This window comes from Coenobita brevimanus, chromosome 105, assembly GCF_032717465.1.
Source record: "Coenobita brevimanus isolate Jiangsu-jjx chromosome 105, ASM3271746v2, whole genome shotgun sequence".
NCBI classification, from domain to species: Eukaryota; Metazoa; Arthropoda; class Malacostraca; order Decapoda; family Coenobitidae; genus Coenobita; species Coenobita brevimanus.
Window position 1 is genome coordinate 1,203,387 of NC_137058.1, and position 16,250 is coordinate 1,219,636.

At 40.3% G+C, this 16,250-nt stretch overlaps 1 protein-coding gene across 1 annotated transcript in view; it reads right to left on the reverse strand.

Annotated features, from left to right (window-relative positions):
* Positions 1-16,250, reverse strand: part of Rme-8 (receptor mediated endocytosis 8) — a 112,139-nt gene that overhangs the window by 28,774 nt on the left and 67,115 nt on the right. The window contains exons 21-27 of the mRNA XM_080285341.1: positions 15,815-15,946; positions 14,705-14,929; positions 13,934-14,125; positions 8,756-8,891; positions 8,066-8,250; positions 7,539-7,730; positions 5,924-5,977 (exon numbers count right to left, since the gene is read on the reverse strand). Of these exons, the coding sequence (XP_080141467.1) occupies positions 5,924-5,977; positions 7,539-7,730; positions 8,066-8,250; positions 8,756-8,891; positions 13,934-14,125; positions 14,705-14,929; positions 15,815-15,946 (1,116 nt within the window). The remainder of the gene's footprint in view (positions 1-5,923; positions 5,978-7,538; positions 7,731-8,065; positions 8,251-8,755; positions 8,892-13,933; positions 14,126-14,704; positions 14,930-15,814; positions 15,947-16,250) is intronic.

Below are 16,250 nucleotides of genomic sequence, written 5' to 3' on the forward strand. Positions count from 1 at the left end.
GATAAAATGAATACACTAAGAGGGTATGGACATATATAAAGAATTAACACAGACAGGGAGCCAAAGAAAATTTGTGAAAGTGAGACTAAGGGTAGTAATGGCAGAGGCAAACCTTATGTGATATGGAAGAAGATAGTGGAGTAGCATATTAGTGAAACAAAAAGAAGTGACATGTTAAGAGAGAATAGTAGCAGTAGCCCAGAATAACCTCGGTCTGTCTAGTCAAACAAACTAATCAATTCCAGTCAAGCACTCAGCCTGCAGGGCTGTCCCGTACAGTGACTTAATGTTCTCTTGAGCAAGGGGAAGAGAGTGGAGGTTTGGTTCCTGGATGGTTGATGCAACTGTGTCTCCCCATCCAGTTAACAGAGGCAATACAGAATGCTCCACATCACCCTCTTATTTGGTTATATGGTTACCATCCAGCACTGTGAATAGTTTCCTAGCTTAAGGGAAACCATTAGACCAGCAAGCAGTACTACATGAAGTGGGTGGATGGTGGTTACCACCACCTACTACAAAGACTGTGAAACATGTGTGAGGATATGGCAGCCTGCAGGCATTTCTGTCACACCCATCCCCTGTTCAGGAGTTTCCAGGAAAGACCAAGGCATTGGAATGGATGAATCCCATCTCATATTATTTAGTTTATTCTTGCCATCTCCAGATGATCTGATTCTGCTTCAGGGAGACTTTCAAAACTGACGGGTTAGACACAACTTTGCTTAATCCCTTCATTGCCAGGGGCTTCTACTTATCTGAATAAAATTGTATGGAGACAGCAAAAATAAAATTTAAAAATTCATCTGAATCAAGAGGTTACAAAGACAGTGTAACATGTTAACAGTAAAAAGAATGAACATGTTCAAAAGTTTCTAAAAAGACATTAAATATGCAAGAACAAGGCTGTACTAACAACACAAATTTATCTCACATTAAAATGCCTAGAGATGGAAACATGGATTTTTTTTTTTTATATATATAAATATTTTACTAGAGCTGGAAACTGAAAACATGGGAAAAAGTCATTAATTTATGCACTGTCTAAATAGTCTTATTTTTCCTCTCTTTGGTGATGACACATTTGTATGAGTGAATGGAAATGTCAAGACAGATGAACAGGGCATTTATGTGTAAATGACAAAACTGAGCAGAACGTAATACGAGCGTGAGAGATACGGCATAAAGAGATACCAGAGAACTGAAGGAAGTCAGAGTTAAAACAGTTTGGCTATGATGAGAGAAAGGTAGAGGGTGGCTGGCTGAGAAGGTCACAGGTATGAACGTGGTGGGAAGAAAGGGGATGTGTTCCTGTGAGGAGACCTGGATTTTTTTTTTTTTTTGTGAGGAAGAAGGAACCAAAGGCAACAAGCCTGCAAAACTATTCCTTCCAAGAGAAAAACAAAATATAAGAGAGAGCCAAATTCAAGATCCGATCATTTCCAGATGCCTGGACACACTGCGTTTGAAAAACTGGAGATCATAGGAAGTAGGAAATACAGACAGAGGGAGACAGTTCCAGAGTTGACCTGTTGCATAAATGAAGGACTGGGAGTAACGGTTAACTCTTGCATTAAACAGTTGGACAGAAAAGGGATGAGAGTTTGCTGCTAGACGGGTGCTACGCGCCCGTCATAGGGGTGGAGGAATGCATGCAGATAGTTCAGAGGAGCAGTGACCATTAAAGTAGCGACAGAAAAGAGATAAAGATGCAACAGTGCGGCGAAGAGACAGAGGTTGAAGGGAGTCAGTAAGAGGAGGAGAGTTAAAGGGGATGGGTTGTTGTTGTTACTGTTACAATCTCAAGCTCTTCTCATGAGCCCAGTGGACTGCAGGTAACTGGCCACTTTCAATGTGTCATTCCTAGAGGTCTTTTGTTGATGTTATCTTGAAGATTTATCTCTATTCTGACTGTGTGGTGAATGTGGTTAGCAGGTGTATTGTGGTGTGGGGCTGCACTGTAGTGTGGGCACGGTGGACTGACTGTGATTTATATTTTGTGTTGTATTGTTGCTATGCTGTAGCATTGCTTGGCTAGGTGCACTTGTATCTTTCTTGGTGGAGTAATTTCTGAAGGGTTTATCTCCAGTGGTGGTTCTTGAAGAATACAACTTTTTGCTAGTGGTTTTGGATGGCTCTAGTGGCTATGTGTTTATGTATGTGTTTGTGAACAGTAGTGTTGGGTGGAGGAGGGGGGGGGGGATGTTGCTAAGGTACTCTGTGTAGTGATGGGCAGTTGTTTGTTTCTTGTTTCTTTATGAACAAGGTGATTATGTAAAACATTAAGTTACAAGGGTGGGATGGGTCTTGAACTGAAACTACGAATTGTAAGCCTCGCATATTTATACAATACTGTATGTCAATGGAAGAACTTTTGTTTCTTGATGGAAATGATCAATACTATGAAGTAGGGAAACAGATCTAAAGTGTAACACATAGAGAGGTGAAAAGACCTACACATGCTAGCATGATCTACGGTCGCTAAACATATACATGACAATGTATTCATCATTTATCCTGGGATGTGGACATTCAAAAGAATGCAGGTGTTGTGCTTCTTTATTTATGACTGGATATGTAGCCTACTTGGGTGGAGGTGACTTAATTTGAATTATTTTGCTAGTACTGTGCTGCCGGAAGTATGGAACGAGTGCAGTGTATGTGGATATATACTTGGGGGAGGTGACTAAAGTTTCACAAGAGTAAGCTTTTGTTGGCACTTGATAACCCCATAAAACCCAGGTTATAACTTTCTCATTAACCAAAAATACTTATCTGAACTCTCTTCACTTAACCTGAACTCTTTGGATACAGGGAGTTGCATGTAGTGATTTTAGTCACAACACACCACACAACACTCCATACCATCCTCTCACACCACATCACATAAAAATCACCCTTACACACCCTACCACACTTGAAGCATTAACTGAAGGTCAATAAACTCCAGCACCTAGTACTTTTGTACTTCTTCTGTCATGTCAGTATGTCAGACTAGGACTGAACTTGCATCCTTTCACACAGCAGACAACTTCTCCATGTATCTGAGCACTACCTCCTCCAATTATGATTGCACAATCACCTATGAAGAGAAATATTACTACTACTACTACCCCACAGACATAAATCAGCGACAAAAAAACTGATCACATGGTGACATGTGGTGTATGGATGGAAGAGGACTACTGGGCCTTGGTAACAGGCTGTGAAGTCAGACACATTAAAAAAAAAGAAAAAAAAAAGAAAAAAAAAAAAAATCGAGAGTAATGATGCACAGTACATGGGTAAATGCAAATACAAGATAATAGGAGCATGAAAAGTGTTCATAAGAAATGTTACACCATCATGTGCATTATCTTATGTTAATGTTAACAATGATGAAGAATAAGGTACTGTATTGTATAGTAAATCATTAATGATTCAAGAGCTTGAATGATGAGTGAAAGGAAGCATGGCCCATTGAACTGGGCAAACTTAGGCTGTCTGAATGCTGCTACTCCTCACCCTGCCCTAGGGTGGGAAAGGGGTTCCGGATGATGATGATGATTCAGTCTGACACTAAATACTTTGCTTCTTATTGCTGTAGATTTAGGCAAAACTCTTTAGAGTTCTGAGAATCTCTAGGAGTGGCTCAGTCTACCTGTCTTTAAAAATAAGTTTTCAGACACAAGATGTTTCACTCCCAGATTTTAGCCAAGCCACAACACATCACACCACACATCATGCAACCTCTCTTACCACACCACACAATACCATCCTCCCACATTACATCTCACCACAGGCATAAACTTAACTAAAGAACCCTGATATTCTTGCATCTAGAACAGTATGTTTGTACTTGTTAAACACATTAACATTAGGTCAACACAGGTGAGGGTGGGAATGCTTCATTTCTAAATATATGCAATGATTCACAAATGATAAGGTTATAGTACTACAAAAGAAAGTCAGGAAATTACTATAGTCTGACAGATCGAAACGTAGGGTTTTGGTGGAGTCACCCCCTCCCTGCACTGTTGCCATGTTTCCGAGCTGACCTCTCCATCAGCGATGACCTTGACACTGTTTCCCTCTTGTGATCTCCGTTTTTCTAATACCCCCTATACCCCTGCCACCAACACCCCCTATACCCCTACCCCCAACAACACCCCCATCAACAACACCCGCTATACCTCCACCACCAACACCTCCTATAAATATAGACCCCCACCATCAACACCTGTATAATAATTAGCCGTTGATAATTGCTATACTTTTATTGAGAGCATACATTCTACCCTATTGCTCAAACTCCCTAATCTTACAATCCCATCTGTCTTAATCCTTCCCACTGCCTTCGTTCCTAAATCCCTTAATTGATCTATTTTTAACCTAAGTGTCCCCACACCTTTTAAACCATTTACCTCTCTGTCACTATTCTCCACCATATGTATCAACTTGTATTATATTGTGTATAGAACTTTCATACTGTATGCTGTACTACTGTATAATGTATAAGAATACCCACTGTTTAGTGGAAATAAAGTTTTATTATTATTATTATTATTTCTCTCTCTCTCTCTCTCTCTCTCTCTCTCTCTCTCTCTCGCTAGATTTTGTTATGTGTCATCCATGGTTTTTTACTTCCATTTTTATGTATGGATTATAATTTTGACTTTATTTCCGCACCACCCTTGAGGTAAAAGTCACGGCGCGTTTTTTATAGAGGTTTCCCAATAGGCCTAAATCCTGTAGGGGGTTGGTGACCTCCCACAGCGTACACACAAACACGTGTCGCGTGAGTGCTGCCACCCCAGAGCTGTTTGATATATTTATTTTAATTATGAAAGGATCGCCTCTTCCCACTTTTATCCCTTCAAATTTTCTTGCAATTATACTTGCTAAATTAATTAGCAATGTTAGAAGTGTTGGGGAAGTAAATAATAATTAGAATATTTTTAGAGCAACACTGCCAAATTTTTATGCCACGTTTCTCTATTATCGTATAATATAGTATGCAGAATAGTTTTATTCTTCCTTGATACATGTCAGCACTTTCATTACAGTTATATTAGTATGAGTTATGTTTATGTATCATTCCTACTACACAAACCACAGGCGTTATACATCGTAGGGTTAGGAAACATGGCAATAGTGTAGGGAGGGGGTGACTCCACCCAAACCCTATGTTACGAGGAGGAACACTATAGATGCACAGGACAAGTTTGTCACTGTAAAAATCTATGCTATTATTTTTCAACTAAATGGAGTATGATTTAAAATATTAAAAATTTTGGTAAAATATATACAGTACCAAACAATCCTTCAGCAAAAAAAAAATCTACAGAAAAGAGTTCTGCAAATTCCATTTTAATAAATGCTGAAAATACTGAAAAATTAACACTGTACATAGCAGGTGTCAAAAATAAAATAAAAAACTTAATATTGATGCTTGTTGAGTTTTAGTTATTTTGTGACAAGTTTAGAACATATGTAAAAAATTCTGTACAGTCCCAGTGTTAGGCTACACTACTAAAATACAATTTTTTTTTTTTTTTTTTATATACTGCTTCACAGTTTCTCAAAAAGCATAATTTCACAGAAGAAATACTGAACATATTTTGTCACATGTGTACAAATAAACATGGGACAAAAACATGAAACACAGTTAGATCACAACTACCTAAAGCATCTTACTCCTTTATCCCTTCAATCCAGTCATGAACTTCCATAATATTCTTGCTACCTCCAGATTATTTCATTTGGCTGAGGGGAAACTTTTCAAACTAGAGCAGTTAGATATAGCCTTTATTAAACTAACTATTCACTACTAGAGGTCTGCCCAAAGTACTATGTTCTGGTTGAAGCAAGAATAAAGTTTATACATCATCAGATAGAAGGGTTAAATGTATTTGATGGCAGAAGCTTAATAACCCACCCTCACCTTGAAAGAGAGCATATGGCATAGATCCTTGGTAAACTGGGACATTTCAAGATCCTGGGGTGCATTGGGGACAATAAAGGTAGTCAAAGTTGAAATAATCTTTGCATATATAAAATTTACCTGTGTCAAACATATATCCAAATATATGTATATACACAGATAGTGGCTGGATATTTGAAATAATATACCAATAAGGTATACCTCGGAAATGTTTGGTTAAATATGCAAACTACATTTTAAAACACTATCATATTTATGATCATCATCATCATCATGAAAAGATTAGGAGAAATACACTGAGGTGGTTTGGACATGTGGAGAGGATGGAGAATGAAAGACTGACTAAGAGGGTGTATGTAGGTGAGGTGGAGGGAGGGAGAGGGAGGGGTAGACCGAGGATGAGGTGGAGGGATGGAGTTGAGAGGTATATGAGGGCTGGGGGTGAGGTGGGGGGAGGGGAGTCAAATGGTGGGTGACAGAGTGACTTGGAGGCGTTTTGTCTGCGGCCACCCTTTGCGGGATTAGGGCGTCGGGCTATAGATAGATAGATAGATAGATCATCATCATTATCATTCTACCTCTTTTTCCCATGTAAGGATTTGGCCATGTGGAGAGGTTGGAGAGTGAGAGACTGATGAGGAGAGTGTATGTGAGTGAGGTGAAGGGGGGGTGAGGGAGAGGGAGGCCAAGGATGAGATGGAAGGATGATGTGGGGAGGTACATGAGAGAGGGGGATGTGAGCTGGGAGCAGGGCAGTGAAATGGCGAAGGACAGGGTGACATGGAGGCGATTTGTTTGTGGCCATTCCTTACGGGATTAAAGCATCTAGCAATAGATAGATAGAAGGATGGGATGGGTAGGATCCAGAAACTAAGGAAAGAGAAAGCAGTTTAGAGGGAGAACTATCACAGCATCCCCAGTGAAATGGGCCACGCACTTATTCAAACCAACTGAGACCTGCATTAGTCATGACCAAACACTGGTTACATTTCACCATTTTTAACCTGTGGAACCTGGGTGATGTCCTTTATAGATTATTCTTTGTGCTACCAGATGATTTTCTTTAATTTACTTATGACCTCATACTCTAGGGGTTTATATTGCTATACCTGGCACTGATGAGGTGCCTACATGTGGTGATGTTGTGCATCATGGGTGAAGTTGTAACATCCATCCAGGAGCCAAACCTCCTCATATTTCTCTGTACCTCACCATGGGAAGGATCCAGGTCCAACCCTGGTGAGGCATTGTCTACCACAAGGGAGCACCAAATCCCTATATAGAGTATGTGCTGTATTGTAGCTATCTGTAGGAGGGACCCACAGAAGTAGTAGCTTACCTGTGGTTGATGGGTTTGCTCAGCCAGACAGACTGGGGTTAGGCAAGAGCAGCAGCAACAACAACTAATGCTATATTCAAACCCCTCCAGTTCACAAGGTCTAGCCTTAGTTGAATAAAATCATTAGGAGACTGAAAAAGCCTGGTCTCAGTGGGCTAAAATATGCTTCATACTATACTGGGAAGATCCTTGATTTTTTAACAATACAGTATTATGAAGAAATGTTATTTGAGTTTTTTTTTTTTAAGTGAATAAATTTAATGAATGCATGCTTACCTTGAAATATAAAGTATGGCAGAGATCTTTGATGAAGTGTGACATTTCAATGAGCTTCTCTCTGCACATGGGGAATGATGCAGCTGCTGTGTAACAATGAGCAATGTTGGTGCAAACCTGGACGGCAACGTCACCTGGTTTACTACTGGCATTGAGAACACTGACACATCTGTTGTATGCACCTTGCAACACCTGAAAAATTCACAAATGTAAGAGATAGAACAACTGCCTCAGCTAATTAATATTAATAATATTTCACACAAAGAAAATTTTTTCACATTTCTGCCCTATAAATTTTCATCAAGATCATGATCATCCTGGCATTTTTTTCCCAGATAAAGGGCTGAGCTACATGACATGGAGGAGGAGGGGGAAGCAGTAAGTTAAAGACAGTGTCTAGTTAAAAATGAAACCTGGATTAAAAAAAAATAATAATAAAATAAAATATAATAAAATCATTGCTATGAAATAAAAGTTGTTAGAGGTAAACTGCAATGCGCTGGTATTACTTTACTGGGATGCCATACCTCAAGACCCTTTTCCCTCCTGAGTTCTTCGGCATTGAGGGCAGAACAGTTAATGGTATGGTAAGTGAGCTCTGCTGCTGCTGCCAAAAGAGACGTCTCCTTGCTAAACAGTTGTTCATCATCCGCTTCTAACTGTATTGTCTTTATCAGCATCGGATACCCTGAGTACTTGTATGGTGCCAGCACTGTATCAAAGAAAAATATTACTTTATATGTAATCAAATGACCACTATTTGTACATTTTCACATAGTCACACCCTCATGGACAAGCAACAAACTGCATTCTATTAAAAACATTATTTACCCATCAAACAACCACCTCTACAGATTGACTTTTAGTAGAACAAGGTTGATGAAGCTACAGGAAGAGAGAAGTATAAAATGGCTGAAGTGGATACAATAAAAGGATTCAGACAGACAAATGAAAACAGAAAATAAAACTATGATACCTGGTGATCTAAAAGGCTATGATGCTCCAATCAGATCAGGCCCATAAAGGTTTACATTCAAGGGGTGACTGGGATTTATTGCTCAAAAAACGCTGATTACTCTCACCATACATGTCAAGACAGCAGCCTAGCCTATTCTTCTATGCTCCTGATGGGGCAGTAAAGGACTGGATGCAGGATAGATAAGTAAATATCTCTACTGTACGTGCTACTGCGGTGCAACTGGTATATATTTTCTTACCATCCTTATAGCGAGAGAAGAGGATGCTCTGAGTCCTGATGACCAAGAGGATGTTTCTGGGGTCGGGTCCATCAACTGCGTGAGCCGATCGGCTACAGAGGAACTCATATGCTTTGTTTACTTGCTCAAATTTATCCTGTGAAGGACATATGGAACTAATGAGAGGGTGCTTTGCATGATACAGGTAACAGGTACATGCTGAACACAGCAACAGCAGTAGTAATAATAGTCGTAACTGCAACTCCTGGCTCATCTGAATGTGGACCTAGTGGACTATAGGACAAAGCTGTCCTGCAATTCACCATCCTCCTTTTGGGGGATAGGGAGAGGACTGAGACATTTTTATAACTGGGCAGCTTCACAGGCCAGTCATTTCAATGCCACCACATGAAGGCATCCCTCTCCAGCACCATTATGAAAAAAGAAAATATATTACAGTATTTATCATCATCATCATCCTCATCCTCTTCCTGACATCTTTATTTCCACTCAAGGATGGGGTAAGGTATGGACCAGAAAGCAGGGAAAGAAAATTCGTGACAGAGAAAAAAATGTCAACAAAATGCCCAGGGAAATGAGGCACTCAATCATTCATTTACCATTCAAGCTCCAGGAATCCTGACCTCACCACACTGGTCTAACCATCTATATTTTATTTTTCTTTACAGATCCACTTCATATTACCTGCCATTACCTGAATTTCTAGGCCATCATCATCACATCATTTAATTCCAACAAACCTACAGACAATACAATAGAGAAGTTGCAACCCTAGGCTTGTCTATGAACTGCAGACTGAAACTGCCCTTCCTCCACAGTCCATCATCATCATTTTAGGGGATAGGAAGAGAGCTGTGGAACATCTGTATAAGAGGGCAGCTTCACTGCCTAGTCATACCTGTGCCTCTACCATCCATGTGAAGGCATCCCTATCCAGCACCAAATCAGTGGACAGAATCTTGAAAAAGGAGAAAACATTAACCCTTTGTACGCCATGTGAGGTCCGATTGGCCCCAACACATTTTTAAGATGATGCCATTCAGCCACTTACTGTTCTAGGGATCTGATAAACCAAGCCATGACTTTGGCCAGAGTATAAGCACACAACATATGAGTGAAAAGACATTTATATAATTCAGGAACCAGGAGGATGCAAACTTCACTGGAGGTTGTCCAGTACCCCACCCAGCATTGCATGTATTCCCCCCTCCCTATCATCGAATCATATGTTGTCCTATGAGGAAAATAGGAGCCCAGGGCTAGGCAAGTTGGTCCTGACATTTAAGATGAGAGTGACCAGCCTCACTCATCCGTGACTGGCATTACGTGAGCAATAAACCCCTACCACCCCTTTCAGATAAACCTTCACTAGTTCAGATTCTAGATATTACTGACCAAGTTACTGAATACTGAGATGTTCTACAGTCAGAGGGGTACAATCGTAGAAGATCCTCCCATTTCTGATGCTAATAATGATGACACCTGGAGCGATTTATCATACGTGGTAGGTGGGGGCGCTCACCATCCACTCACTCGAAATAGTGCTGCTTTGGGTGTCTGCCCTTTCCTCTCTTCCTTCCTTCATTCTCTCCTCTTCCTTCTGCCTACTGGTGACTTTACACTCCCTCTTGTCTTTCTTTCCTTCATTCTTTCCTCTACCTTCTGCCTATGGGTGACTCTACACTGAGTGACATGCCAAATGGTTTCCTGTACACCAGGAAACCATTTACTGCACTGGGTGGTAACCACATAACCAAATAATGGCGCATGGCGGTTGAATAATTATGGTGTTCCAATCGGATTGAACAAGTGAAGGTTTATGTCCAAGGGATGGTTGGGGTTTATTGCTCACATAATGCCATTCACGGATGAGTGAGGCTGGTCACTCTCATCTTAAATGTCAGGGCCAACTTGCCTAGCCCCAGGCTCCTATGCTCCTGATGGGGCAACATAGGATTGGATGATGGATGGATGGAAGGATAATGTCATTCAGGGGTTTTCTGATTATAAATATGTCAATCTCATTTATGTTTATGTTTACTTGATCTGTAAATCATTCAGGGGCTTTCTAAATAAAAACGTCAATCTTGTTTGTTCTGAACATGTATTCAACCAAATTTTTTGCATCATTTTATTTTCATGATTTTTTTTTCTATGGTATTATAATTGATAAGACATTTATTTTACTATGTTAAGAGCATGCTGAATGAATAAGAATGATGTAACCTACTCATATATGCCACATTATTCATTACATGTGCAAACTTTTAAAAATTTTGAAGAAAATCATAAAAATATTACTTCCAATAAAAAACACACACACACACACAAACAAATAAATAAAATAAAACACAGAAGGGACACATGGTGGATTGGCTACATGTGCCGTGTCCTGTGCAACATATGTACAAAACTTAACATTTGTAACTTTGTGCATATGGCAGAAATCCAAAAAATAAAGTTGAGGTCTTTCAAGACCCCACACGGCGTTCCAGGTTACGTTTTTTCACCTGGTGTACGAAGGGTTAAAGAGGGAGAAGTACCACCTGAATGCCCATGGTAACTGGCCATAAACCAAGTCACTCATCATTTTAGCCTTCAACAGTCTTGGCTCCACAACTATGCCTTCATGTGATGGCACCAATATAACCTGGTGACTCTGTTGCCAGGTTATACAAGCGTCCATCGACCCACTCCTTTTTTCGCTCATCCACAAGTACCTCTTAATTTGCTACAATAAACAATCATTCCTCCCCTTCATCAATTATCCCTATTCTTATTTTCATTCACCCTCAAGAACTCATACCTGACTTACATGTCAAATCTTTCAAGCTATCAGCTTCACTTAATCTAATCTTTGTTTTGTACAAAGCCATGACATCTTACCTGCCTTCATTGAAAACTTTCTCTGTTTTCCACTCATGTTCTTAATTCATACCTATCACATGATCACATGACACAAAACCTTGAAAGCCTGCCCTGCGCTACTGGGCCCTGAGCAGGCAGGGGAACAAGACCTATGGATTCTTTAATCTTTTTAATACAATGGACCCACAACTCTTCCCCTTTCAGTCCTTGCGATATGCAGAATATAATGTGGGTATGGCATCACTCATCTTCCATCCCTAGGGATAGCTGCTAAAGGCATGGAGAAAAATTTGGGGGATCCATGATAAGACTTGTAACATAACATGAAATTCTCAGATTGGACTCTGATTCTGTTTACATATAGCTGAGTTTCTGTAAAAGCAAAGACTTTCCTCAGTTTGCGTTCACTTGATAAAACTGGGCCACTCCCACAACATGAATGCCAGGTTTTGGTTGCATGAAATCTGAGGAGCCTTAGTTATAAGGAAAGAATAAATTTCTTCAGTTATTAATCAAATCAGCCCTTCAGCCTGGGTACACTTGGCTGTCCACTAAGTTATGAGAGGTTTGGGATCTTCTTTAGGCTAAAACAAACCAGCTATACCAAATTTGTAGCTTGTCACACATAAGGAAGTGACCCTCTAGGTCACTGTCAATCATGTACTAGCTACCTGTTTCTAAGTACTGATGTTTTCTTCATACTCAGTGTTTCATACAATGAGTTTAGTACAAACTAAAATTCTCTCTCTACCTGGTCATCAACAACACATATCTTATCAAAATCATTACAAAACTCTAAATGACACAAACCATATACAAACAGACATCTATCTATCTATCTATTGCCAGACGCCTCAATCCTGTTTGGGGTGGCCACAAACAAATCGCCTCCAAGTCACCCTGTCCCCCGCCATTTCACTGCCCTGCTCCCAACTCACACCTCCCTCTCTCATATACCTCTCCACCCCATCCCTCCATCTCATCCTTGGCCTCCCCCTCCCTCTTCCCACCTCCACCTCACTCACATACACTCTCTTCGTCAGTCTTTCACCCTCCATCCTCTCCACATGGCCAAACCACCTCAGTGTGTTCCTCATAACGCTTCCTATGACATCCACATCCACACCACAACGCTCCTGTATATCCTCATTCGTCAGCCTGTCTCTCCATGTGACTTTACAGGCTCCTCTTAAATAACTTATTTCCACTGCCCTCACTCTTGACTTGTGTCTTTCCAACAACGTCCAAGCTTTACTTCCATATGTTAGAGTTGGTATCACAATACCGTCATGTAGTAACTTTTTCACTTCCATGCTCACTTCCCTGCTTCTTATGACTGCTTTCAAAGAACCAGCAACCTTTCTTCCCTGCTCTACCCTTTCAAGCACTTCACCCTCCAAACCTCCATCCTTATTCATCACACTACCCAAGTACTTAAACGTACTGACATTTTCAAATTCCTCACCATCCAACCTCGCTGTACATTCACTGGCTTCGCCTCTCTCAAAGACCATCACTTTACTCTTCCCTACATTCACCTTTAGATTCCGTTTCTTACACACTCTCCCAAACTCATCCACCAAGCTCTGCAGCTCCCCTTCGTCTTCACTCAACAACACAGTATCATCTGCAAACAACAGTACAGGGAGTTTCCAAACACTATCCTCTCTCACCAGGGCCACTCCAACATCCACTACCCTACCTTGTACCTCTTTTATTACCCCATCCATGTACAGATTGAACAACCATGGAGACATGACACATCCCTGTTTCAACCCAACCTTCAAAGAGAAAAATTCACTTAGTTCACCATCCACACGCACTGCCGCCTTCGCACCATCGTACATACTCTTCACAGCATTCAACAACTTCCCATCTACTCCATATATTCTTAACACTTTCCACAATCTTTGTCTATCCACCCTGTCATATGCTTTCTCCAAATCCATGAAAGCCGCATACAACTTCTTTCCCTTCTCTAGAAACTTTTCCACTAAAGATCTAAGAATGAATATCTGATCTACACAACCTCTTCCCTTCCTAAAGCCTCCCTGTTCTTCTCCAACTAATTTCTCTGTTCTTTCTCTAACTCTGTCAATAAGTATCCTACCATACACTTTTCCTATTATACTAAGAAGACAAATGCCCCTATGATTACCACACACTTCTTTTTCCCCTTTTCCTTTGTACAAGGGAATAATTATACCTGACTTCCAATCCTCCAGGACTCTACCTTCCAGACATCACCACCAATAATAACACGGTCAATGTATCCAAAAAACAGATTTATGGAGGTGGCTAAACACTTACCCTTCCTTCTGGGTTTTTGTCAGGGTGGTATTTCTGTGCCAGCTTGAAGTAAGCTTTCCTAATCTTTGCATCATCATGGCGTGAGTCCTGCTCCAGTCCCAACTCCCTATATGCATCTTCCACACTCATGGATGATGGCTGTTTTTCCACCTCACTCTGCCACGCTGCCAGCACACGTTTCAGCAGTGCTACCTGTAACCGTTATACAGTTGTTACAGTGTACAGTATTTCTAACTTGTGTATTAAACAGTAACAAAACACATACATACACCAAACTGCCTTGGTAAAAAATTCACCAAAGCTACTCTGACAGCTGTAGCAATATAAGGTGTCACATGAAATATTTTTATGTAATAGAAATGTAAATACACAACAAAGAGGGAACATTTAATCAGGTAAACCAGCAACAATTTGAACAGTACAATGGACAAACCAGGTATTCAACATGGACTGTGTATAAGCACTTAAGCTGTGACAAGTAAACGTGTGTTGCACATAGAGGGACTGCTGTGTTTCATACCTACATCAGAATGCCAAGTAAACTGTACAGATGGCCCCCTCTGTATGTCAGGGATGTATTCCAAACTATCTCAACTTTTTCAAAATATTGGTGCTGTAAACTGAATGACCTGGTAGATCAGCTTTGCGGATATCAATTAACTTTATGTAGCAAAGTTTCCAAAATCTACTGAGGAATTAGTATTAAAAAAACATAAGAAATGCAACATAAAAGGAGTAAATTCTACATAATATAACAGATATGTTACTCACAGGGTCTTTGATTGGCCAGTCTGGGAAGCGGTCCACATCACACAGATGCTTGAGGTAGTATATGTCACAGAAGAGCTCATGCTGGAGTTGTGGGTAAGTAATGTGAGGGATGGCACAGTACTGGTAAAGTGCCCTTGTGTTGCTCATCAGACGTGGGGTAAAGTCAGCAAGGTGGGCTGCAAGCTTCTCTATCATGTGTCGCCGCATCTCATTGCTCCATATCACCTGTATAATAAACATTTGAATTTCAGGCAGCTTGTTATCACAGTGCCATAAACTGTTAAAATGGATTACACAAGATTTTCAAATTCAATTGCTTTAAAGTTACTGACCCTAACTCTTCCTGTACATTAGGTTCATATTCCTCTGTCACTAACTTGTTTTTCAGTCTCCACTTTCAATCTTTCACTCCGAGTACTTCTTCCTCTATATTCTTGTTATCTTCTTTGTGCCTGAACTATGAATTACAAACGCATAACCTTCTTTCCTGACACAAGTTCTTCAGTAGCCATTTATTATTGTCTCCCCGAAACTCAAAATGACCCATTTCATTACTTACATGACCAGAGTCAGTCACATCACCCATTCAGGTCTCCCCTTGCAAATACTCTACAAAGCCTGGGCACATCTAGTTGGTCTCAAAACCTGTCCTTCTCTTCTTCAGCTCTGTCACTAAATGGTGCATACACAATAATCAGTACCATTTTCACTATCTTTAAACTCAAACTTTACATACACATACCTCAAGCTGATACATTTATAATCTGTTATTCCTCTCTGCCATTCACTGTTCATCAACAGAGAAATTCTCTCTTTAGTCTGCTCGTCCATGTACATGCTGACCTTACACACTGCATACACTCCCATTCACCCACTCAGTCTCTTACATCTATGTTCACAATGCCATCACAGCATACCTCACATCTCCAAAAGCACTGATTACTTCCTTGCATACATATTCACCATTCACATTTAATATTTCACACTCACCATCCCTCTTGGGAACCTACCTCCATGCAAATTTCTAATCACATAGCTCATCAGCTATAAACTACTTAATGAACTTTTTAGATATCTCTCCACTCACTATCACTCACAACAGGTTCTTACCTCTGGTGTGTCAAATTCTCCTAGGAAGATCTCAGCAAACTTATCAGCCCCATAATTTTCTAAGTAGCATACCATAGCTTCAGGAAGAATCTGACCAAGTATACTCTGCTGCATGATGTCACCACCTGAATTCTGCAGGAGTAAAGCAAATATTTTTACATCATTTCTCTTCACTTCAACCATTTGACTACTGATTTTTTTAAATTGAACAAAACTGCTTGTCTAAACAGAGCCCTAGGTATACCGTTACCAGAGAAAGGTCGATTTGAGATAATTTTTTAAGCCTCTGACAGCTAGGATTCTCCCAGCTGAACATCATCCAATGTTAGCATGAACAAAATGCCCAAATGTACCAACCACAGCAAAAGAGTAAAAATACACTGCACATGGGAAGCTAAAGCTCCCTTAACCTCTTCACAATAATGATGTATTTTCC